The 20,389-nt window shown below is 38.5% G+C and overlaps 1 protein-coding gene across 1 annotated transcript in view; it reads left to right on the forward strand.

Annotated features, from left to right (window-relative positions):
• The first annotated feature begins 975 nt into the window (after positions 1-975).
• Positions 976-20,389, forward strand: part of ATG14 (autophagy related 14) — a 47,870-nt gene continuing 28,456 nt past the window's right edge. The window contains exons 1-2 of the mRNA XM_077122569.1: positions 976-1,051; positions 1,609-1,835. Coding sequence (XP_076978684.1) covers positions 1,615-1,835 — 221 coding nt within the window. The 5' untranslated portion in view covers positions 976-1,051; positions 1,609-1,614. The remainder of the gene's footprint in view (positions 1,052-1,608; positions 1,836-20,389) is intronic.

Below are 20,389 nucleotides of genomic sequence, written 5' to 3' on the forward strand. Positions count from 1 at the left end.
TTTTTCTTTTTATTTCTTTTTCTGGAGTGATGCAAATGTTCTAAGAAATGAACATGGTGATGAATATACAACTATGTGCTGATATTGTGAGCCACTGATTGTACACCATGTATGGAATGTTCACATGTTAAGAATATTTGTGTTTGTATGTTGTTTTGTCAATAAAAAATATTTTTTTAAAAAATTGAGCTTTCAGAAACCTTTGATTTCTATGTTCACCAAGACACTTTCCACTGGTAAGCTCTTATCAGTATCATTTGGTTGTTATAAAATGACTTATCCTTACAGGGTACTGTAATTATCTCCATTTAACATGAGAAAACAGGCATAGAGAGGTTAAGAAATTTTTTTGTCTTTAAAATTTTTTTTATTAGAGAAGTTGTAGGTTTACAGAGAAACCATGTGGAAGAGTTCCCATATATATACTATTTATGACTTTTTAACCTTATTTTCTATTAAAGTTGGGGCATACAGAGCAATCATGCATAAAATACAGAATTCGCATATGCCACCCTATTAACACCTCATATTGTCGTCATATATCAGTTATAATTGATGAAAGCCCATTTTAAGAATAGCATTACTAGCTATAGCCCATGGCATGTTAGGGGTCTCTGTGTTGTGCAGTGACACGGATCTCTTTTAAAAATGTCATACTAGTACCATATACACAGAGGTTAAAGAATGTGCCCCAGATCGCACAGCTGGTAGGCAGATGAGCTAAAATCCAAACCTAGTTCTAGGGCCCAGCCCTCTCAATTTAGTTTGCTCTAGTTTTAGGCAAATTCAAAAGCATCCACGACGAATTAAAGAAATTCCCTTTTTCTGTAATCCTATGAGTTTTCCCAGAATCCTGAGGGTATCATACTATTATTATCATTTTTTTTTTTTGCACAAGTTTGAGGCCTTAACTCAGCTCCTGCAGCGGGTGATGTTAGACAAACTCCCCTGCCAGCGCACACGTCCCCGTTTCGGGACCGGCTTCCCCTCTGCGGACCGGAAAAGCAACCGCGCGGAGGGAAGGCGCCGCGCCGCGGGTGTGCCGGCCCAGGTCTAGAGGCGGGAAGGGAGTGTCCCCCACCCCCGCCGAGCCCCTACCACCCCTCCACGCCGAGCTCCTACCCCACCACCACCGTTGAGCCCCCCCACCGCCGAGCCCCCACCCCCCAGCTCCTAACCCAACCCCCCGCCGAGCCCCCAACCTAACCACCCGCCGAGCCCCTACCCCCCAGCCCACCCCGCCGAGCCCCCAACCCAACCCCCACCGAGTCCCTACCCCCCCAGCCCACCCCGCCGAGCCCCTACCCTCTCAGCCCACCCCGCCGAGCCCCCAGCCCAACCCCCCGCCGAGTCCCTAACCCCCCAGCCCACCCCGCCGAGCCCCGAACCCAACCCCCCGCCGAGCCCCTACCCCCCCCAGCCCACCCCGCCGAGGCCCACACCCCTCACCGAGGCCCCTGCGCCGAACCCCTACCCCACTCCCCACGCCGAGATCCCCCCCAGCCGAGCCCCCACCCCTCGCCTCCCGGCACCTCCCAGGGCCCCTCCCCCTCGCCCAGGATGCACCTGGTTGAAAACAAAATCCCACGTGACTGGCTCTGCTCTCAGACCATCATGGCGTCTCCCAGTGGGAAGGGAGCCCGGGCGCCGGAGGCTCCCGGCTGCGGGTACCGGCCGCTCGCTAGGGACCTGGTGGACTCCGTGGACGACGCGGAGGGGCTGTACGTGGCGGTTGAGCGGTGCCCGCTCTGCAACACCACCCGCCGGAGGTTGACCTGTGCAAAGTGCGTCCAGAACGGGGATTTCGTCTATTTCGACGGCCGCGACCGTGAGAGGTACGGCGGCCGCCGCGGTCCTATTGTTTCTTCTCCCGGTGTCTCCTGCGGCCGGGCTGCCGGAGGCCAGGCGCTCCGAGCCCTGCGAGAGGAAGGGGCAACGAGGAGGGTAGTGACTTTGCTCCCAGAGGGTGGAGTAGGGATGGAGGAAGGTCGCACCCCCTCCCCCCCTTTCCCCAGAGGAGTCAGATCCCGCGGTTCCCTTGTGTATTAGGGAAACGGAGTAGATGGTGATTCTGGAGTAGTCTTTCCCTACTGCTGCCATGATTGGATTCCCAGCTCTTTGCTGCACTCCTGTTCGAAAGCTTGGTTTAAGTTTTCTCTCTTTTCGGAAGCACGTTCATAATCTCTAGAGGAGAGGCCAAAAGAGAATCAGATTAACTGGCTGAAAAGGATTCGGGCTCTGGTGGTCTGTGTTACAGATGGAACTGATTATCAGCTATGCTAGCTTTCACGTGCGGACTAAGACTAGTTAGTTCCTTCCTTTTCCCTACCTGTCTCCAAGATTGTTTTGGATGCTTAGGAATTTGGGGACATGTCTGGGCTTAAAGAAAAATATCCAGCCTGGGAACTGCAAGCCTTTAGAGTCGAATTTAAGAACGTTTTGGTCTCATTTTGAAATTTAAACAAAGCTTTTACAAGCCCCTGGCAAAGAGAATTGTAAAATAAGTGTGGTTAGCTGCAAAGACTCCCAACTTTTGTTTTAAGAACTTAATTAGTGCCAGTGATAGTAGATAGCTAGCTTTTTGAGCACTTTACGGGTATCGATGCATTTACAACAACCTCGACTTATTATCCTCAACTTACTGCTAAGGTAACTCCATAGTAAGTACTTTGCTCCAGGTCACACAGTAAGTGTAGGGACCAGGTGGCCCGAACCCACAGACTTCTGCACTATACAGCCTCTGTATTTGGAAATGTTTTGAGTTCCTAGCTTTCCCGTGATCATGGGTAGAGTTTCTTTCTCTTTTAAGGAGATTTATATAATCTATATACACTTTTTCCTAGATCCATTCCCATGTTTTAAATACCGTATATGTTGAAGACTGCCAGATTTGTATCTCCAACCCCAGAACTTTCTGATATCCAGCAAATAGCTGCTTGAACATTTCTATTTAGATATGTAATAAACATCTCCACCTTTCTATGTTAAACTGCACTCTGGTTTTCCATCATAAATCTGTTCCTCCTATGCTTATCCAGACCCAGTAAATGGCAGCATTCTTTGGTCCTTTGGCTTAGGCCAAAAAAAAACCTTTCAGTCCTCCTTTACTCCTCCCTTTTTCTTAACAGCATATCTAATCCCATCAACAAATCCTGTCTGCTTTTCAAAACTATTCTAAATCTTACTCTTTTCACCACCATCTGGCCTGATTCACCATGGGGCTATCTCTTGTTTCCGTGTCTCCAGTTTTGCTCCCTCATAGTGCAGTTTCCCTATTGCAGTCCTCTGTTCAAAATCCTCCAGTATTTTTCTGTTTTAATCAAAGCCAAAGTCATTAACCGAAATTCTGTATTATCTCCCTCTCCTAACTTATTTTCTTGCTTACCTATCCTCCTTACCTACTCGGCTGTACAGTCCTGATCTTGCCATTCCTCGAACATGCCAAGAATGCTCCTGCCTCTTGGCCTTTGCATTCGTATTTGACTGCCAGGACCATTCAATTAAAGCAGTAACCTTTTCCACGTAACCTCCTTTATTGTCTTCCATAGCACTTATTATCATCTGCTATTTTACATATTAATTTGTCTGTCTCCCACTCTCGTCCCCCCATTCCAATGATGGAAGCTTTATGAGAGCAAGACTTTACCTATTTTGTACAGTGCTGTATCCTCACATATAAACTCGATAAAGGTTTGTTGAATGATTGAATGGGTCTTCCTCTCCTTCCCAAACTTAGCCTATTCCTAGACCGTTTCAGTATCATCCATCTTGACCGATTTATTACTAAAGCCAAAAAATTTAGTGTTATTCTAGACTGTTCCTTTTCTCTTAATCCCACATCCAAATCTTAAAAGTCTTTTTTGATCTGACTCCATAATATATCTCCTAGTCCAAACCACCATCATTTCTCTCATGGACTATTTATTGATTTCCCTTCTTTTACTCATAGAACTCCACCCAACACACACATAGCCAGAATAGAAATCAGGTAATGTCCTTTTTTGCTTAAATTTTTCATTGACTCTGTTGCACTTAATATACAGTCCAAGCTCCTATTACCGTGACATTTAAAGCCTCACATGATTTGGCTACTGCTTCCCGTTCTAACCTTGGTTGTGAGGTTGAGTTAGAAACGGGGGTTTTGGATTCTTGCTACAGTGAATTGAATCCAAGCGCCACCATTTGCTATGTGACTTTGAACAAGTTTCTTACTCTCTTCTATCATTGTTTTTTTGTTGTTTGTTTTTTTGTTTTCATTTTGAAAATGGTGGGATACCGCCTTCATAAGTTTCTGGTAGTGATTACTTAAGAGCATGCATTTTAAGTGCTTAGCAAAATAAACTCCTGCCACGCTCTCTCTTACTCCTTGCCCCACAGGCATGGGCCCCCTCTCGAATCCTTAAGCACATGCAACTTTTCCATCACCCGGCCTTTTCCCTTGCTGTTCCCTTTGCTCGAACACTTTCCTTCTTTCAAGTCTCAGCTTAAATGTCAGTCCTGATCTACCTCAGCCAAGTACATTTACCCTTCTGTTTCTTCCCCTCCCACCATTATTTATAATCACAACACTCAGTTTTCTATTTCTTTTATGGCATTAAACATGATGTATAATGTTATATTATTCGAGGAAGATATCGGCATCAAAGTGTAGCTCCATGAAGGCATGAACTCTGTTTTTATTCTGTTAGGTCACCAGTGGCTCAGGGGCAGTAGATAGTTTTGTTGTTGGAGGATTCCCATTAGCAATACCACCATAAACACTGAGATACAAATTCTTTGCTACATCTGAATATCAGAGTGAATGTCCAGAAGAGGGGTATGTTACAGGGGATTTCTTTTCTTAATTAAACAGAAATCAAGAGCAAATACCAGAGCCATTAAAGATTTAGGAATAAGACAGACATTTCAGGGTTCAGGGATAACAGAGCTGCTTAGTGCTCTGCTTCAGTAGCTTTCCTTCACTCTCCACCTTTCACTTTTCTGGATTGTGTATTCCTTAAGAAGAGGGGTTCATTTGTTTTCCTGCTTTATTTCCAGAACAGTGCCTAATATTTAGTATAAAGAAGGAATCTCTTGAGACACAGGACCATTGTCCTAAGAGCCAAATAATTTTTAGTGTGTTCTCACGGGGTGCAATTAACTATAAAAAACATTCTGGCAAGTTACAAAGGATATATACCGATTTCTACTCTCGAGGGATTACACCAACTACTAATAAGCGTTGAGTTGCATGGGTCAAAGGTTGACTGTGAGCTATTCTACAGCCCTCATTATTTATGAAAATTTTTCTATTCTGTGCTTTGCTTTCAGACTCTTTTTCCTTTGAATTTTATGAAAAGCATCTCACTAATTCTAGAAAACCTCTTGGGAATAAAATATGGCACCTTACAGGACCATTTAAAGACCCTTGTTTAACCTTTGATTCTTTTCAGTAAATTACTCAAATTAGCTGTGCCTCCATGCATCTTAAATTTGTTAATATGCAACAAAGTTCTTGTGAATATACTTTTTCAGATTTCATTGATATGCTAGCTGAATATGTAGATATTAATGGCTTAGTCATTCAAGGGAAATTAGATATTAAAGAAGAAATTATTTCTTAATAATTAGTCCCTTTGACTCCTAAGAAGGGTCCATTTTTCTTTATATAATTTTGGGGACAGTTTGAATTTGGCAGATAGATTGAAAAATAATTATTTCTATTGTTGTTCAATGGGAAAAATTCCTTATAACCTTGGTGTTCTCACCAGCATCATCCCTTCCTTATCTCCTACCTTGCTCCCTGTATTAAAACAATACCCACGTTCCTTTCTGACTTTTCATCTGTCTTTTAACTTGTGCATCTTTAAGGGCTGGAGAAGAGAAATGTTATTAAGCAGTACCTCCAACACAATCTTTGGATCTAGTACTGATGAACATTTTAAAATTGAAAGGCTTTATTAGTCTTATTGGCAGCATGACTTTGTTAATTGTAAATTTATCTGGCACCAAAAATAGCATTGTTTTACCCAATGGGTAACTGATAGGATGAAGTAATCTTTCCATTCAAAATTGGAAAGAAATTAGTTATCAGTGTATGGCAGGTGAAGGAATGAGACTGGAAACAGAATCAAAGGATACCCAGAGACTATTGCACCTAGGAAAATCTGCTTCTATTTGAGGAACCAATTGTTTTAGAGGGTGGATTTAAAAGAAAGGCATGTTTTATGAGGATATGGATATTACTTTTGTAAGTAGGTTGTCAGGGATGATGTAGCTTTATCTCTTCTGGTGATTTTAAGAAGATATTATTACATTTTTATTGTGAAACAGAAATATGGGCATTTAACATATTGAGAGGTGGGATAGAGGAAAGGCAAAACATTTACATATTACTGAAGATTTCAAGGAGAAATATTATCCTTTAGATCTTTCTTTCTCCCTCCAGTATCTTTTTCGTTGCCAGTCACTGTGGCCCTCCAGGTAACTGGGTTAAGAGTTCATCAACCTTACTACAGTTTGATTATGTCGCTCAGAAAGGCTCTCATCCCCATCCAATGTAGCTTATATCATTCATTCAACAAATGTGGATGGCAGGGAGGGATTCTGCTGCTAAGAAAGTATGAACTGCGCTTTCAGTCAGTGTCACCGACATTCTTATTAGACCTTTCTGAATTTATAAAAAACTTTCACAATTTATCTCATTTAATCTCTACCACACCCCATGAGTTATTAACCCATTTTAAAAATGAGGAAGCTGAGACTCAGTAGTTGTGGCTTACTTGCCCCTGGGCTATGTCAATTTTTAAGTTAACTTCTGGATCTGAACTGTTTTTATGTAGTATGTATGTAAAACAATATCAGAAAAGGGTTAAAACAGCCCATTTTGTTATAAATGTCGAGATATTTCTTGGAAAGTCATATGTGGTCTAGCGTGAGCCCAGAGGGGCAGCGAGCCCTAGCCTGTATGCCCTGCACCATGTGAAGATTCCTGGAATGCCTGGTTTACCCACCTTTAGGCAGCTGCCATCTGCCACTTTGCCAGATGCTAATATCCCCAGGTCTGACATCAGAAGACCCTTTCCAGTGCGCGGGATATCTACACCAGACATTTCCAAAGCCTGTCATGGTCCGGAAGAGTTTTTGCTTTCCAAAGTCTCTTTCAAACACTAGAAGACATACTTCATGGGAAATAAAATGTGATTGTAAAAATAACCCTGGAGTTTGCCGTTTGCTATTGTTCAGAAGGTATGGAATGGATGCAACAGTTAAAATAGACACTTGAGTACTTAACTAAGAGTGCTGGAGCAGTGATGGCCTGTCACAGAGTTTCCACGTAAGGATTTGGACAGGTGGTGTGTTTTCTTTTAGAAATTTCCAAAAAGAAGCAAGGTGCTTTAGGTATTAGGATTGTGGGGAAAATATTACTGTGAGATTTAAGTGAACAGGTTTTTAGTCAGGTTGATCCACTTTCAGTCAGAGCCAGGTGAAAGTCTCCAGCTCTGATTTAGTCCTTCAGAAAAATTTTCAGATGAAGTTTGTAGTTGTCTTAAAACTGAACATTTAGTTCTCTTAATTATCCAGGTCTGTTGAGGCAGATACTTGTGAGCTCTTCTGGGCTAAGTTATCTCAGGTAAGCAGTTTAATCCTGGACCCTGGGAAGTTATTTCTGTGTCTGTTCCATTTGACAGACAGTAACTATTAGTAATGATTTCCATTCCATTAAGATTTTAAAAACACTTGTATTTTGGATAATTTTCTTCAAACAAGATGTAGTTGGATTTGAATATTTTGAGCTTTTACATTGATGAAACCCTTAAGTGCAAGATACAGTAGCATATCATAAATATGAGATTTTGTTCAGACATAGAAATATAAAGTAAAAATGCCTCACAATTCCACCACATTGAGGTACCTCCATTATAGATAAGGTTTGGTCCTCATTTTTCTATGCTTGTTTTGCCAAAATGGGACCACATAGTAATACTATTTTACAGGTATGATTTTTTTTTCATTTAAAATGCATTGAACATCTTTTCTGTTATTGCACAGAATACTACTCATTTTCTCCACCACTGTAAAATTCATCTTTTTAAACCTAAAGGTTATATTCACTTTTTTCCAGGAAAAAAAAATAGGATTATACAACTATTGATGCTTCTTAATTTTCTGTTTATTTGTCATCTCAGGAACACAAATGAAATTTTCTGTCCTTTTCATTTCCGAAGGATGTCTTAATTTAGAGTAAGTTTGCACAAAGTAACTTTTTATAGTACGCTCTTTTTATACATGCGCAAGTGGGTGACTGTTCAGACTGCATTATCCCTAGTTCCACAGTCCTTGGTCTGTTCTCATTGTCTGATTGTGTGGTTCAGTTTAATGCACTAGTGAGAGTTCCTGCAAGACAAGTAGTATAAGCATCATTCCCGGTGTACAAGTGAGGAAACTGAGCAATGCTTTGTTTCTGTTTTCTGTTGGTGACATTCTTACCAGTAGAGTGTGTTTTTACTGTATTTTCTCATATCCTAAATATTCTATTATAAGGTAAAAGAACCATCCTGATAAGGACCGTTGTTTTTCATATCACATTTGTTCGTAAACATCATACCCTGGTTGCCTAAGGAATTTGAGGAAGAAAATTTTGATGGTTAGTAATACTTACCTTGTTAGTATCCTTATTGGAAGGATAGGTAGCTCTTTAGCTGTTTCTGTGTAAATCTGGAATGAACCACCTTGCTTGCTGCTCACTGTGAAGGTAGAGTAGATTACCTTTAGATCCCTTTTGGACTACAGATATATTTTTAGAGTGGGTGTGAGCCTCTAAGGAGCACGAGTAATTTTAACTGATTGAATGATGTCTCTTTTTTTTTCTAATTGTAAAAGGATATATGGCAGTTTTAGAAAACTTGTTAGTTATAGAAAGATGGAAAAAGATTTTACCCATATTTCCACAACTCTGCTAATATTTTCTTATATTTCCTTCTAGCCTTGTTTCTACACATGTGTATGGGCTTGTATATCTGTTTTTTAAATTTTGGGATCATATCACATGTATATAATTTTTCTACTTTTTTATCCAACATCTCATGAAGATATTATCTATTATGTCTTTGTTTACAGAAATATTTCAGTGTCCTTCATGGCAATATATCACAATTTAATCATCTTCCTGTTGAACATTAAGGTTGTTTCAAATTCTGCTATTATGCCTGATTTAGTGATTAATGCCTTCAAACATAAATCTTTCTCCTCATCTCTGATCTATTTCTTTAGAATAGATTCCTAAAAATACAGTTACTGGTTCAGAGATTACTGGTTTCAATTGCTTATTTGAAAGACTTTTTATTTTTTTTTTTTTTTGCCCTTTCTTAAAATACATGTACCCCTAGGATAAAGGAAGGAACTGGATGGCAGGCAGAGGGATTAGAGCTATTTTATGAAAGCTGTGCCATGCTTGGGATAGGACAAAGTAAGTATTCAGTAACTTGTAGGTGTTATGATGATGCTAAATATCCCCATAGTACATAATTAATATGGATCGCTAATGAGCACAGTACCTGCCCTCGTACTTTTTTTTTTTTTATGTGCATAGTGTGACCTGTAGTTAGAGTCGCTGTCGTCCATCATTGTCTGTGGCTGTGGGACAGAGTGGAATTAAGAGGCACAGATTCTTTACCGCTACCTCATTAGTGATATTCTCCCTTCTGCTGTTATCCCACCTTGTGTGTTGAAACACTTTGATGCAGGGCAAATTAATTACCTTGTGAAACAGAAGAATTTTCTCTGCCTGTAATGTTTTCCTTACTTAACTGGGCCATCCTTTTAGATAACTATCACTCCTTGGAAGCTCCACCGAAAGCCCTCTCTAAAGCCTGAGACTGGTGGTCTGCTCATTCTTGTATGCAGGGGACTAGGTGGCCACCCCTTGTCACTCTCCTCACTGTATAATACAATTGCTCCCTGACTTGTCAGTCTCTACTGCAGGGGTACCATCTTTAAGTCCTTTGAGGGGAGAGGATTTCTGTTAATCAAATTTGGGTGTCTAGCATATGGCCCCTGTCACATAACAAAACTCAAATATTGAAAGTCAATTTAAGGGAATGCCTTTTTTGGGGGGCGAGAGAGGTGCATGGTCCGGGAATCGAACCCAGGTCTCCCGCATGAAAGGTGGGCATTCTAACCACTGAACTACCCTTGTACCTGGGAGTGCTTGTTTTTAATAGGAAAAACCCACAAGCCACAGACATCTGGGAGAATTTAGGAAACAATCAAGCCAATTTAAGGGAGTGTTTTTTTTTTTTCTCTAAAAGTCAAAAAGTATAGAAGATTTAGTAAATAATAAAGAGGGATTTTTAAATTGAAGAAGATATAGGAAACAGATTCTTGGTAGGGGTTGGGGGTGGTACAGGTTCACTGGCAATTTCCTTTCAGAAAATGATGCAAAAATTTTGTGTCATTTAAAAGGGTTAATATATAGCTATTGCTTCCAGAAAAAAAAAAGGATTGATACATTTACGTGTATAAAAATTTTGGAAAATTCTATAGACCAGAAACCTAAATAGCTGGAAAGCAAATTGAGAAAAAATAATTGCAAGATGTATGACAGAAAAATGGCTGATTTCCCTAATAAATGATTCTTAATAGGAAAAAAAATCCCTATTGAAAAATGGACAAAGGACACAGGCAGTTGGCAGGAAGAAAAATAAGTAACCAATAACATGAAAAGTTGTTCACCATTTCTAATAGTGAAAAAAAGGCAAATAAAAGTATTATGAACTTTCTTTTGGGCAGAGTGAGGGGCAGTCAGATAAGCAGAGACTAAAGAGAAATGCCCGTTATTGGACAGAGTATTAGAAAATAGGTTCTTTTACTTACTGTTGGTGAGGTTGTTAAGTATATGGAACATTTTGGAATTTGAGAATAAATGACAAGTTTTTGCATATAAATATTCTTTGTCCCAGGAATTTTATTTTTTTATAGTAGTTCTTCATAGAAGAACACAAAAGCTTGTAAAAATGTGTATATTGTGTATTCATTTTGTAGTATTGCTGGTAACAGTGAAAATTTGGTAGCAATAGCAATGGCCACTAATGGGTGTTTGTATAAACAAATTATATGCTATCTATTCAGTGAAATGCTGTGTACCTATTAAAAAGGATGAAGTACAAAAAATAAAGAAAAACAAAAAATGAAAAATAAAAGAATGAAGTAGGTGTATATGTTTTTTTTGTTTTTAATTAATTAATTAATTAATTATGTGTTTGTTTTTTTACATGGGCAGGCACTGGGCATCAAACCCAGGTCCTCTGGCATGGCAGGCAAACAACCTTGCCTTCTGAGCCACCGTGGCCTGCCCGGTGTATATGTTTTGACATGGAAAAAATTACAAGATATTTTATGTGACAAACCCAGCTTGAATGATAATATGTAAAATATGGATTCATCCTCCACTTTTTTTTTTAAAGATAAAATATGTACCATTAAATTCGGTTTGATTATGGTAACTGCCTATTAGTCTTTCCACTTTTTGGAAACCACACTGTGAAAACACAGAATGCTAGAATGATTTTTTTTTTTAAATCTATTTCCATGAGTAGTGGGTTGGAGAATGTGGAGGATGGATAGGTGTGTCTAGGTGAGCAACTGAGATGCTGACCCAGCCACATTCCTTGATGTCATCTCCTGTTTTGCTTTTGCAACACCACCTATTTTTAATTTCCTTCAGGAAGGAAAGTCTGCTTGACTCGTGAAGTGTTTACTAAGTAGGAATTATTATCATCTGTTTACTATTCCTGCTTTCATTTGCATATTTATATTATTAAGTTTTTTTTAGAACAGAGTCCAAGTGAATCAACCAGCTAGCTATAAAACTAGACAAGAGTTGTCTGTCACCCCAGTTTCTTTTAGTGTAAAGTGGCATTTTACAACAGATATGAAAGGAGGACTTTTATAACTACTAGAAGCAAGATGTTATCATGTCAGTCCTTTGCATGGTTTGATGAGTCTTGTCATTACCTTAGGTTTGTCATTGCATGGTTTGATGAGTTTGTCATAACCTTAAGTTATCTGAACATAATTCATCATATTGCCTCGGTGAGGTAGAAGTAAATACCAAATACCACATTAGTTTCTCATTTTTGGTACAAGGAAATGGCAGCATATGAGAATTAAGTGATTTAGTCAAGGATAAATGGCAGCAGAAGGATATCTAGTTAGACTTCTTAATGTTCTGGAGGATGTTTTATTATAATTTTTTTAATTTTTTTTAAATTATGAAATATAACATATACAAAGAAAAGAAATAAAAAGCAATAATTTTCAAAGAACACTTCAACAGGTAGTTACAGAACAGATTTCAGAGTTTAGTATGGGTTACCATTCCATATATAGGAATATATGGGTTATTCCTTCTAGCTGCTTCAAAATGTTGGAGGTTAAAGGAATACCAGTATAGTGATACAGCAGTCATGCTCATTTGTTAAATCTTATTTTCTCTGTTAAATCTCCTCCTTGCGTGATCCCTCTCCCAATCTAAAGAAATCTTTATGAGTGCCCTTTTTGACTTTTTGATGTTGAGAGGGGGTGTCGACACTAAAGGATAGGGGGATGTAATTTGTTGATGATTTTGAAGAGGCTGGTCCTTCTGGGTTTCAAGATTTATCTGGCTAGGAACCCTCTGGAAATTATAGGTTCCAGGAAAGCAAACTTAGTGCATGAAATGTTTACAGAATCTCAATTCAAGCCCCAGGTGTTCTTAAGAGTTACCAGGAGTGATGTTGGTTGGGATTTAGCAAACCTTGCCAGTTAGCACTATGTAACTGAAGTTTGCATAAGAGTAGCTTCAGAGAATAGCCTCTTGAACCTATTTGATCTCTCCTAGCCACTGATGCTTTATTTTATTACACTTCTTTCTCCCCTTTTGGTCAGGAAGGTGTTGTCGATCCCATGATGCCAGGGGCAGACTCAGCCCCAGGAATCATGCCCCATGTTGTCATGGAGATTTTTACCGCTGAATATCATGTCCCACGTTAGGGGGGAGGGTAATGAGTTTCCTTGCAAAGTTGGGCTTTGGGAGAGAGAGGTCTCATCTGAGCCTCAAAAGACGTTTCTTGGAAGCAACTCTTAGGCCTTGTTATAGGTAATCTTAGCTTCTCCACTACAGAAATGTTTCATAAGGGAAAGCCTTAAAATCCAGGACTTGGCTTATTTTCTTGGGAGTGTCCAATGGTTTCGAGAAGTTACCCAGGGTTTCTCCAATGGAAAAGTTTAATAGTTCCTTTTTTTTTTCTCGCCTTCAGAGGGACTCTACCAATGCTTTTTAATTATCAGTCCACCATAGTCTGAGATGTACATTAAACCATACAGAATTACAAGGCCTCATTTCTGTTCTGGACTCCAGGAGTTTGGGTTGTTTTCCAGACAGGTTGATTTAGATAGTGTGTTACAGAAAATTTAGGTTCTAGATATACTAAACCTCTTTGCCTTTGGTCTGAGACAGTAGGTGAAGGTCTAGAGTACGTATGCTATCATCTTTTACCCTGCGTTCTGTTTACCTTAGTCCAGCCAGATAGGCATCATTTTCATCTCTAATTGAGGCCTGATCTTTTTTTCAGTTAACTTTAACTGTTATTGTATATCTATGCTTTTCAGGGCTGTAGCACTCCATTTCTAGATCTTAGGTTTCACAGAGTTACTCAAAGTTTCAGGGAAATACCAGCTAATGCACATACAGCTCAGTGTCTCAGAATCTAGAAATACATTGTCAGCTTCAGACTTAATGTGGCTGCTATAAGGGCTTATAATCTAAGCTCCAATTAGAGAGACCTTACCATATTTGTTCTTTTGTTTCTGGTTTATTTTGCACAACACATTATCCCTAATGTTTGTTCAGTTCATTGCATGCCTCTCGACATCCCTCCTTTTTGTAGGCACACCATATTCCATCATATAAATGTATCACAGTTCACCATTCTGCTTCTCAGTCATTGTACCCTTCGGCTCCCTCCATCTATTGGTCATGGATAATGTCCAAAATAAACAAACCATGTCTTACAGTATCCTTACTTGGTTGTATATAATCAGCAGCACCCTCAATTTTAGACAGTTTTCCTTGGTCCATAGAGTTAACAAACCCACAAATTCAGCCTCACCAAATCTCAAATTCAGAGTATCCCTTATCACTGGTCCCTCCTACTTCCCAATTATTTGCCCCTGATAGAGCTGTGTTACTCTTGAAGTCTTCCTGTTAACTATTGGCCACAGTATGCAATTTTAGTTTTACCCCTATACCCCTCTACTATTGACTCTTTACCCAGCATCAAACCTTTGAAATAGTACATGTGGGAACTTGTTTCTGATTATAGATTTAATCAGTGGGATACATGGTACTATGCATCTTCTTTCAGTTATATTAACTTCAATATGGCAGTGTTACTTATAACCCTACTAATTAGTTACCATCACTTCTAGCTGAATCCTTGCATTTGAATTCAACCTCATTGGATAGCCTTTCCCCCGTATCTAGTTTCTGTGTACCTCTAGGTCTACTATACTGTACAGTTTAACCTTTGAGATTACCTTTACCAGAGTAATCATAGTGAAATCATACAGTATCTGTCCTTTTGTGTCCGACTTCACTCAGCATTATGTCCTCAAGGTTCATCCATGTAGTCATATATTTCAGGACCTCATTTTGTCTTACTGCTGCATAATATTCCATTGTACATATATACCACATTTTGTTTATCCATTCGTCTTTTGATGAGCACTTGGATTGTTTCCATCTTTTGGCAATTGCGAATAGTGCCACTATGAATATCAGTATGCAAATGTCTGTGTCACTGCTTTCAGCTCTTCTGGGTATTTATCAAATATTGGTATTGCCGGGTTATAGGGCAACTTAATATTTATTCTGAGAAACTGGCAAACTGTCTTGTACAACAGCTTTTTTTTTTTTTCCTACAACAGCTTTTAATATTATACATTCTCACCAGCAGTGAATGAGTATTCCAGTTTCTCCACATTCTCTGCAACATTTGTAGTTTTCTGTTCAATAGCAGCCATTCTTACAGGTGTAAGTGATATCTCATTGTCATCTTGGTTTGCATTTCCCTCATAGCTAATGAAAATGAGCATCTCTTCATGTGCTTTTTAATAGCCATTTGTATTTTCTCTTCGGAAAAGTGTCTGTTCATATCGTTTGCTCATTTTATAATTGGGTTGTTCTTTGTTGTTGAGCTGTATAATTTCTTTATCTATTCAGCATATCCAACCTTTATCCAATATGTGGTTTCCAGATATTTTCTCCCATTGAGTTGGCTGCCTTTTCATGTTTTTGACAAAGTTCTTTGAGGTACAGAATCTCTTGATCTTAAGGAGTTTCCATTTATCTATTTTTTCTTTCACTGTTTGTGATTTAGGTGTACAGTATAAGAAGCTACCTCCTATTACTAGATCTTAGAGATGTTTACCTACATTTTGTTCTAAAAGTTTTATGGTACTGGCTCTTAGATTTAGGTCTTTAATCATTTTGAATTAATTTTTATATAGGGTGTAAGGTAGGGACCTCTTCTTTTGGCTGTGGATATCCAATTCTCCCATTTCTCATTTATTGAAAAGACTATTCTGTCACTGTTCAGTGAATTTGGGGGCCTTATCAGAGATCAACTGTCCACAGATTTGGTGGTCTATCTCTGCACTCTCAATTTGATTTCATTGGTCTGTCTTTGTGCCAGTACCATGCTGTTTTGACCACTGTGGCAAGTAAACTTTAAACTCAGAAAGTGTTGGTCTTCCCACTCTGCTCTTTCTTTTTAAGGATTATCTTTAGCCATTGGAGTCTCTTTCCCTTCCAAATAAATTTGATAACTAGCTTTTCCAGGTCTTCAAAGTAGTTGTTGGAATTTTGATTAGTATTGCATTGGATCTGTAGATCAGTTTGGGTAGAACTGATATCTTAACGACATTCAATCTTCCTATCCATGAGCATGGAATGTCTTTCCATCTATTAGGTCATTTTTTTTTGGTAATGTTTTGTAGTTTTCCATGTATAAGTCCTTGATGTCCCTGTTTAGGCTTATTCCTAGAAACTTGATTCCTTTTGTTGCTATTTTGAATGGAATTTTTTCCTCAATTGTATTTTCAGAGAGGTCATTACTTGTGTATAGAAACATTACCACCATTTTGCTGAATTTGTTTATTAGCTCAATAGCTTTGTCATCGATTTCTCACGGTTTTCCAAGTATAGGATCATGTCATCTGCAAATAATGAAAGTTTTACTTCTTCCTTCCCTATTCAGATACTTTTTATTTCTTTTTCCTGTCTAATTGCTCCAGCTAGGACTTCTAGTACCGTGTTGAATAACAGTGGTGACAATGTGCATCCTTGTCTCAGTCCCGGTCTTAGGGTGAATGCTTTTAATCTCTCACCATTAAGTATGATGCTTGCTGTGGGTTTTTCACAGATGCCCTCTTATCATATTGAGGAAATTTCCTTTGATCCCTACCTTTTGAAGTGTTTTTATCAGGAAAGGATGCTGAATTTTGTCAAATGCTTTTTCAGCATCAATCGAGATGATCATGTAAAACTCACACAATCCCTTTCAGTTTGTTAATGTGCTGTATTACGTTGATTGATTTTCTTGTGTTGAACTACCCATGCATTCCCAGTATGAACCCCACTTGGTCGTGGTGTGTAATTCTTTTAATATGTTGTTGGATTTGATTTGCTAGCATTTTGTTAGCAAATCAAATCCAACAACATATTAAAATTTTGGCATCCATATTTGTTAGAGAAATGGCTCTGTAGTTTTCCTTTTTGTAGCATCTTTATCTGGTTTTGGTATTAGAGTGATGCTAGTTTCATGAAATGAGTTAGGTAGTATTCCTTTTTCCTCAGTTTTTTGGAGGAGTTTGAGCAGAACTAGTGTTAGTTCTTTTTGGAATGCTTGGTAAAATTCCCCTGTGAAGCCATCTGGTACTGGGCTTTTCCGTGAAGGATGACTTTTTTTCATGACTGACTGAATCTCTTTTCTTGTAATTGGTTTGTTGAAATATTTTATTTCTTTTCTAGTCAGTATAGGTAGTTCATGTGTTTCTAGGAATTTGTCCATTTCATCTACGTTCTCTCATTTTTAGGTATATAGATGTTGATAGTATTCTCTTATGATTTTTAAAATCATCTTCAAGATCCATGGTAATACCCCCCCCCCTTCATTTCTGATTTTGTCTTCACTCTTTTTTTCTTTGTCAGTGTAGCTAGGTGTCCATCAATTTTATTGATTTTCTCAATGAACCGACTTACGGTTTTGTTCATTCTTTCTGTTGTTTTTTTTTTCTATGTTCTCCAATTCATTTATATCTGCTTGAGTCTTTGTTATTTCTCATTGTCTCTTTGCTTTGGGATTAGTTTGCTCTTCATTCTCTAATTTCTCCATGTTCTCCAGGTTAAGTCCTTAATTTTTGTTCTTGTTCTTTATTTTTTTTGTGAAATATAACATATATACAAAAAAAACAATAAATTTTCAAGTACATTTTAACAAATAGTTATAGAACGTATTTTAAAGTTTGGTATGATTTACAGACCCATGATTTTTTGTTTTTTTCTTCTAACTATTCCAAGGCCTGGAAACCAACAGAAACATCAATATAATGATTCAGCAGTCATACTCATTTGTTAAATCCTTCTTTGTTATACTTCTCCTTCTCTTTAAATAGCATATATACATAAAAGCAATACGTTTCAAAGTACATTGCAACAATTAATTGTAGAACAGATTTCAGAGTTTGGTATGGGTTACAGTTCCACAATTTTAGGTTTTTAGTTCTAGCTGCTGTAAGGCACTGGAGACTAAAAGAAATATCAGTGTAATTCAGCAGTTATGCTCATTTGTTAAACCTAACCTTCTCTGTATAATTCCACCATTACCTTTGATCTTTCTCCCACTCTTTAGGGGTTTTGGGCTATGCACATTCTAACTTTTTCATGTTGGAAGGGACTGTTGAAAACATGAAATAGAGGGATGAAACTAGTTGATGTTCTGGAGAGGCTCAGCCCTCTGCATTTCAGGACTTATCTGGTGCAGGGACCCATCTGGAAGTTGTAGCTTTTGGAGAGTTACCCCAATACATAGAAACTTTCAGTTCTTGTTTTTTAATATAGGCATTTAGGACATTAAATTTCCCCCTCAGCACTGCCTTTGCTGTATCCCATAAGTTCTGATATGTTGTATTCTCATTATCATTTGTCTCCAGATACTTACCTATTTCTGTAGCAATTTCTTCTTTGCCCCACTGATTATTTAAGAGTATATTGTTTAATCCCCATATATTTGTAAAATCTCTGTTTCTTTGGCGATTGTTAGTTTCCACCTTCATTCCGTTGTGATCAGAGGAAGTGCTTTGGATCATTTCAGTCTTATTAAATATAAAGACTTATTTTGCTTCCCAGCATATGATCTTTCCTGGAGAATGTTCCATATGTACTCGAGAAGATTATGTATCCTGGTGTTTGGGGATGTAATGATCTGTATATGTCTATTAGGCTTAATTCATTTATCACATTGTTTAGGTTCTGTGTTTCCTTGTTAATCCTCTGTCCAGTTGTTCTATCTTTAGTGAAGAGTGATGTGTTGAAGTCTTCCAGCGTTACTGTTGAAATGTCTACAGCTCCCTTCAGTTTTTCCAGTGTTTGGCTTATGTGTTTTGGAGATCCTTGATTGGGAGTATAAACATTTCCTCTTGGTGAATTGTCCCTTTTATTAATATGTACTTTCTTTCTTTGTCTTTTATGACATCTTTACATGAAAAGTCTAAAATAGTGTAGCTACGCCTTTGTTTTGGATACAGCTTGCATAGGATATCTTTTTCCCTCTTTTCACTTTCAGTCTGTTTGTATCCTTGGGTCTAAGATGTATCTCTTGTAAACACATATAGATAGATTTTATTTTTTTAATCCATTCTGCCAATCTGTATCTTTTAATTAGTGCATTTAATTTCTTAACATTCAAAGTTATTACTGTTTTGAATCTACCATCTTATCCTTTAGTTTTTGTCAGATGCATGTATTCTTTTCTTCTCTCTTTTATCCTTTAAATGACCCTTACTGGTACTCTTCCATTCTGTGTCCTCCTCCAGACCTTCCTCTCAAATGTTTTTTTTTTTTTTCAGCCGACAGGGCTCCTTCTAGTATTTCTTTTTAGGGCAGTTCACTTTTTGACTAATTCTTTCAGTCTTTGTCTTTGAAGATTTTAATCTGTCCCTGAATTTTGAAGGACATCTTGGCTGGATAAAAAATTCTTGGCTGGAGGCCTTTCATATTTAAGATCTAAAATATATCTTACCTCTGCCTTCTTGCCTCCCTAGTGCCTGTTGAGTAGTCTGAACTCAGTCTTAAGTGTTTTCCCTTGTGTGCAGTAGACTGCTTTTCTGTTGCTGCTTTTAGGACTTCCTGCTTCTCTTCAACATTTGACAGTTTGAGTAATAGGTGTCTTGGAGTAGGTCTATTTGGGTTTATTCTGTTTGGGGTACGTTGGGCCACTTTGATTTGCATATTTATGTCTTTTATAAGGATTGGAAGTTTTCCCCAATTATACCTTCAATTTAAGCTTCCCAGCCCTTTACACTTTTCTTCTGGGACACCAGTGATTCTTACATTTGTGCGCATTTCGTTCATCATTTCCCTTAGATCTGGTTCCGTTTTTTCCATTTTTCTTACCATTTTGTACTTTTGTGCACCCTAGTTCAATTGTTCTGTCTTCTAACTTACTCTTCCTATCTTCTGTCGTGTGTCTCTAGTATATGTCTTATTTGGTCTACACTATCTTTCATCCCTGTGAGATCTACTGTTTTTCTCTGTAATCTTTCAAATTCTTTTTTATGCTCTACTAGTATCTCCCTGCTATCCTTATTTCTTTATAAATATCCTTGAGTAGTTCCATTTTCTGTGTTTCCTCCTGTGTTTTGATTTGGTCACTTGGCTGGGCCCTTTCTGCCTGGATCTTCCTGTGCTTTGTGACTTTCTGTTGTGTTCAGGGCTTTTGATTATTTATGGTTATTTTGCACATTGATTTCCTTCACTCATCTGAAGTTTAATATTAACTTGGTTTTGCATGAAAGTTCCCTTTGCACTTGATTTGTCAGTATCCTTGCCAAACCAAGGCCTGAATCTCACGTAGAGGGTGCAGTTCTACTTGAGGGTCTATTAAAAGGTAAGCAGGGGTGCACAGGTAGTTCAGTGGCAGAAAGCCTGCCTGCCATGCAGGAGACCCGGCCTCTCTTCCTGGACCATGCCTCTCCTCCCCAAAAAAGTATATAAAATAAAAACCCACTTCAGCAGTAATAGACTCTGAAGTCAGAAGGAGACACCCCAAGATATATTGGGAATGAACTCAGCCCACAGAAGGAAAAGAAA

Source organism: Tamandua tetradactyla, chromosome 12 (genome assembly GCF_023851605.1).
Source record: "Tamandua tetradactyla isolate mTamTet1 chromosome 12, mTamTet1.pri, whole genome shotgun sequence".
Classification (NCBI taxonomy): Eukaryota; Metazoa; Chordata; class Mammalia; order Pilosa; family Myrmecophagidae; genus Tamandua; species Tamandua tetradactyla.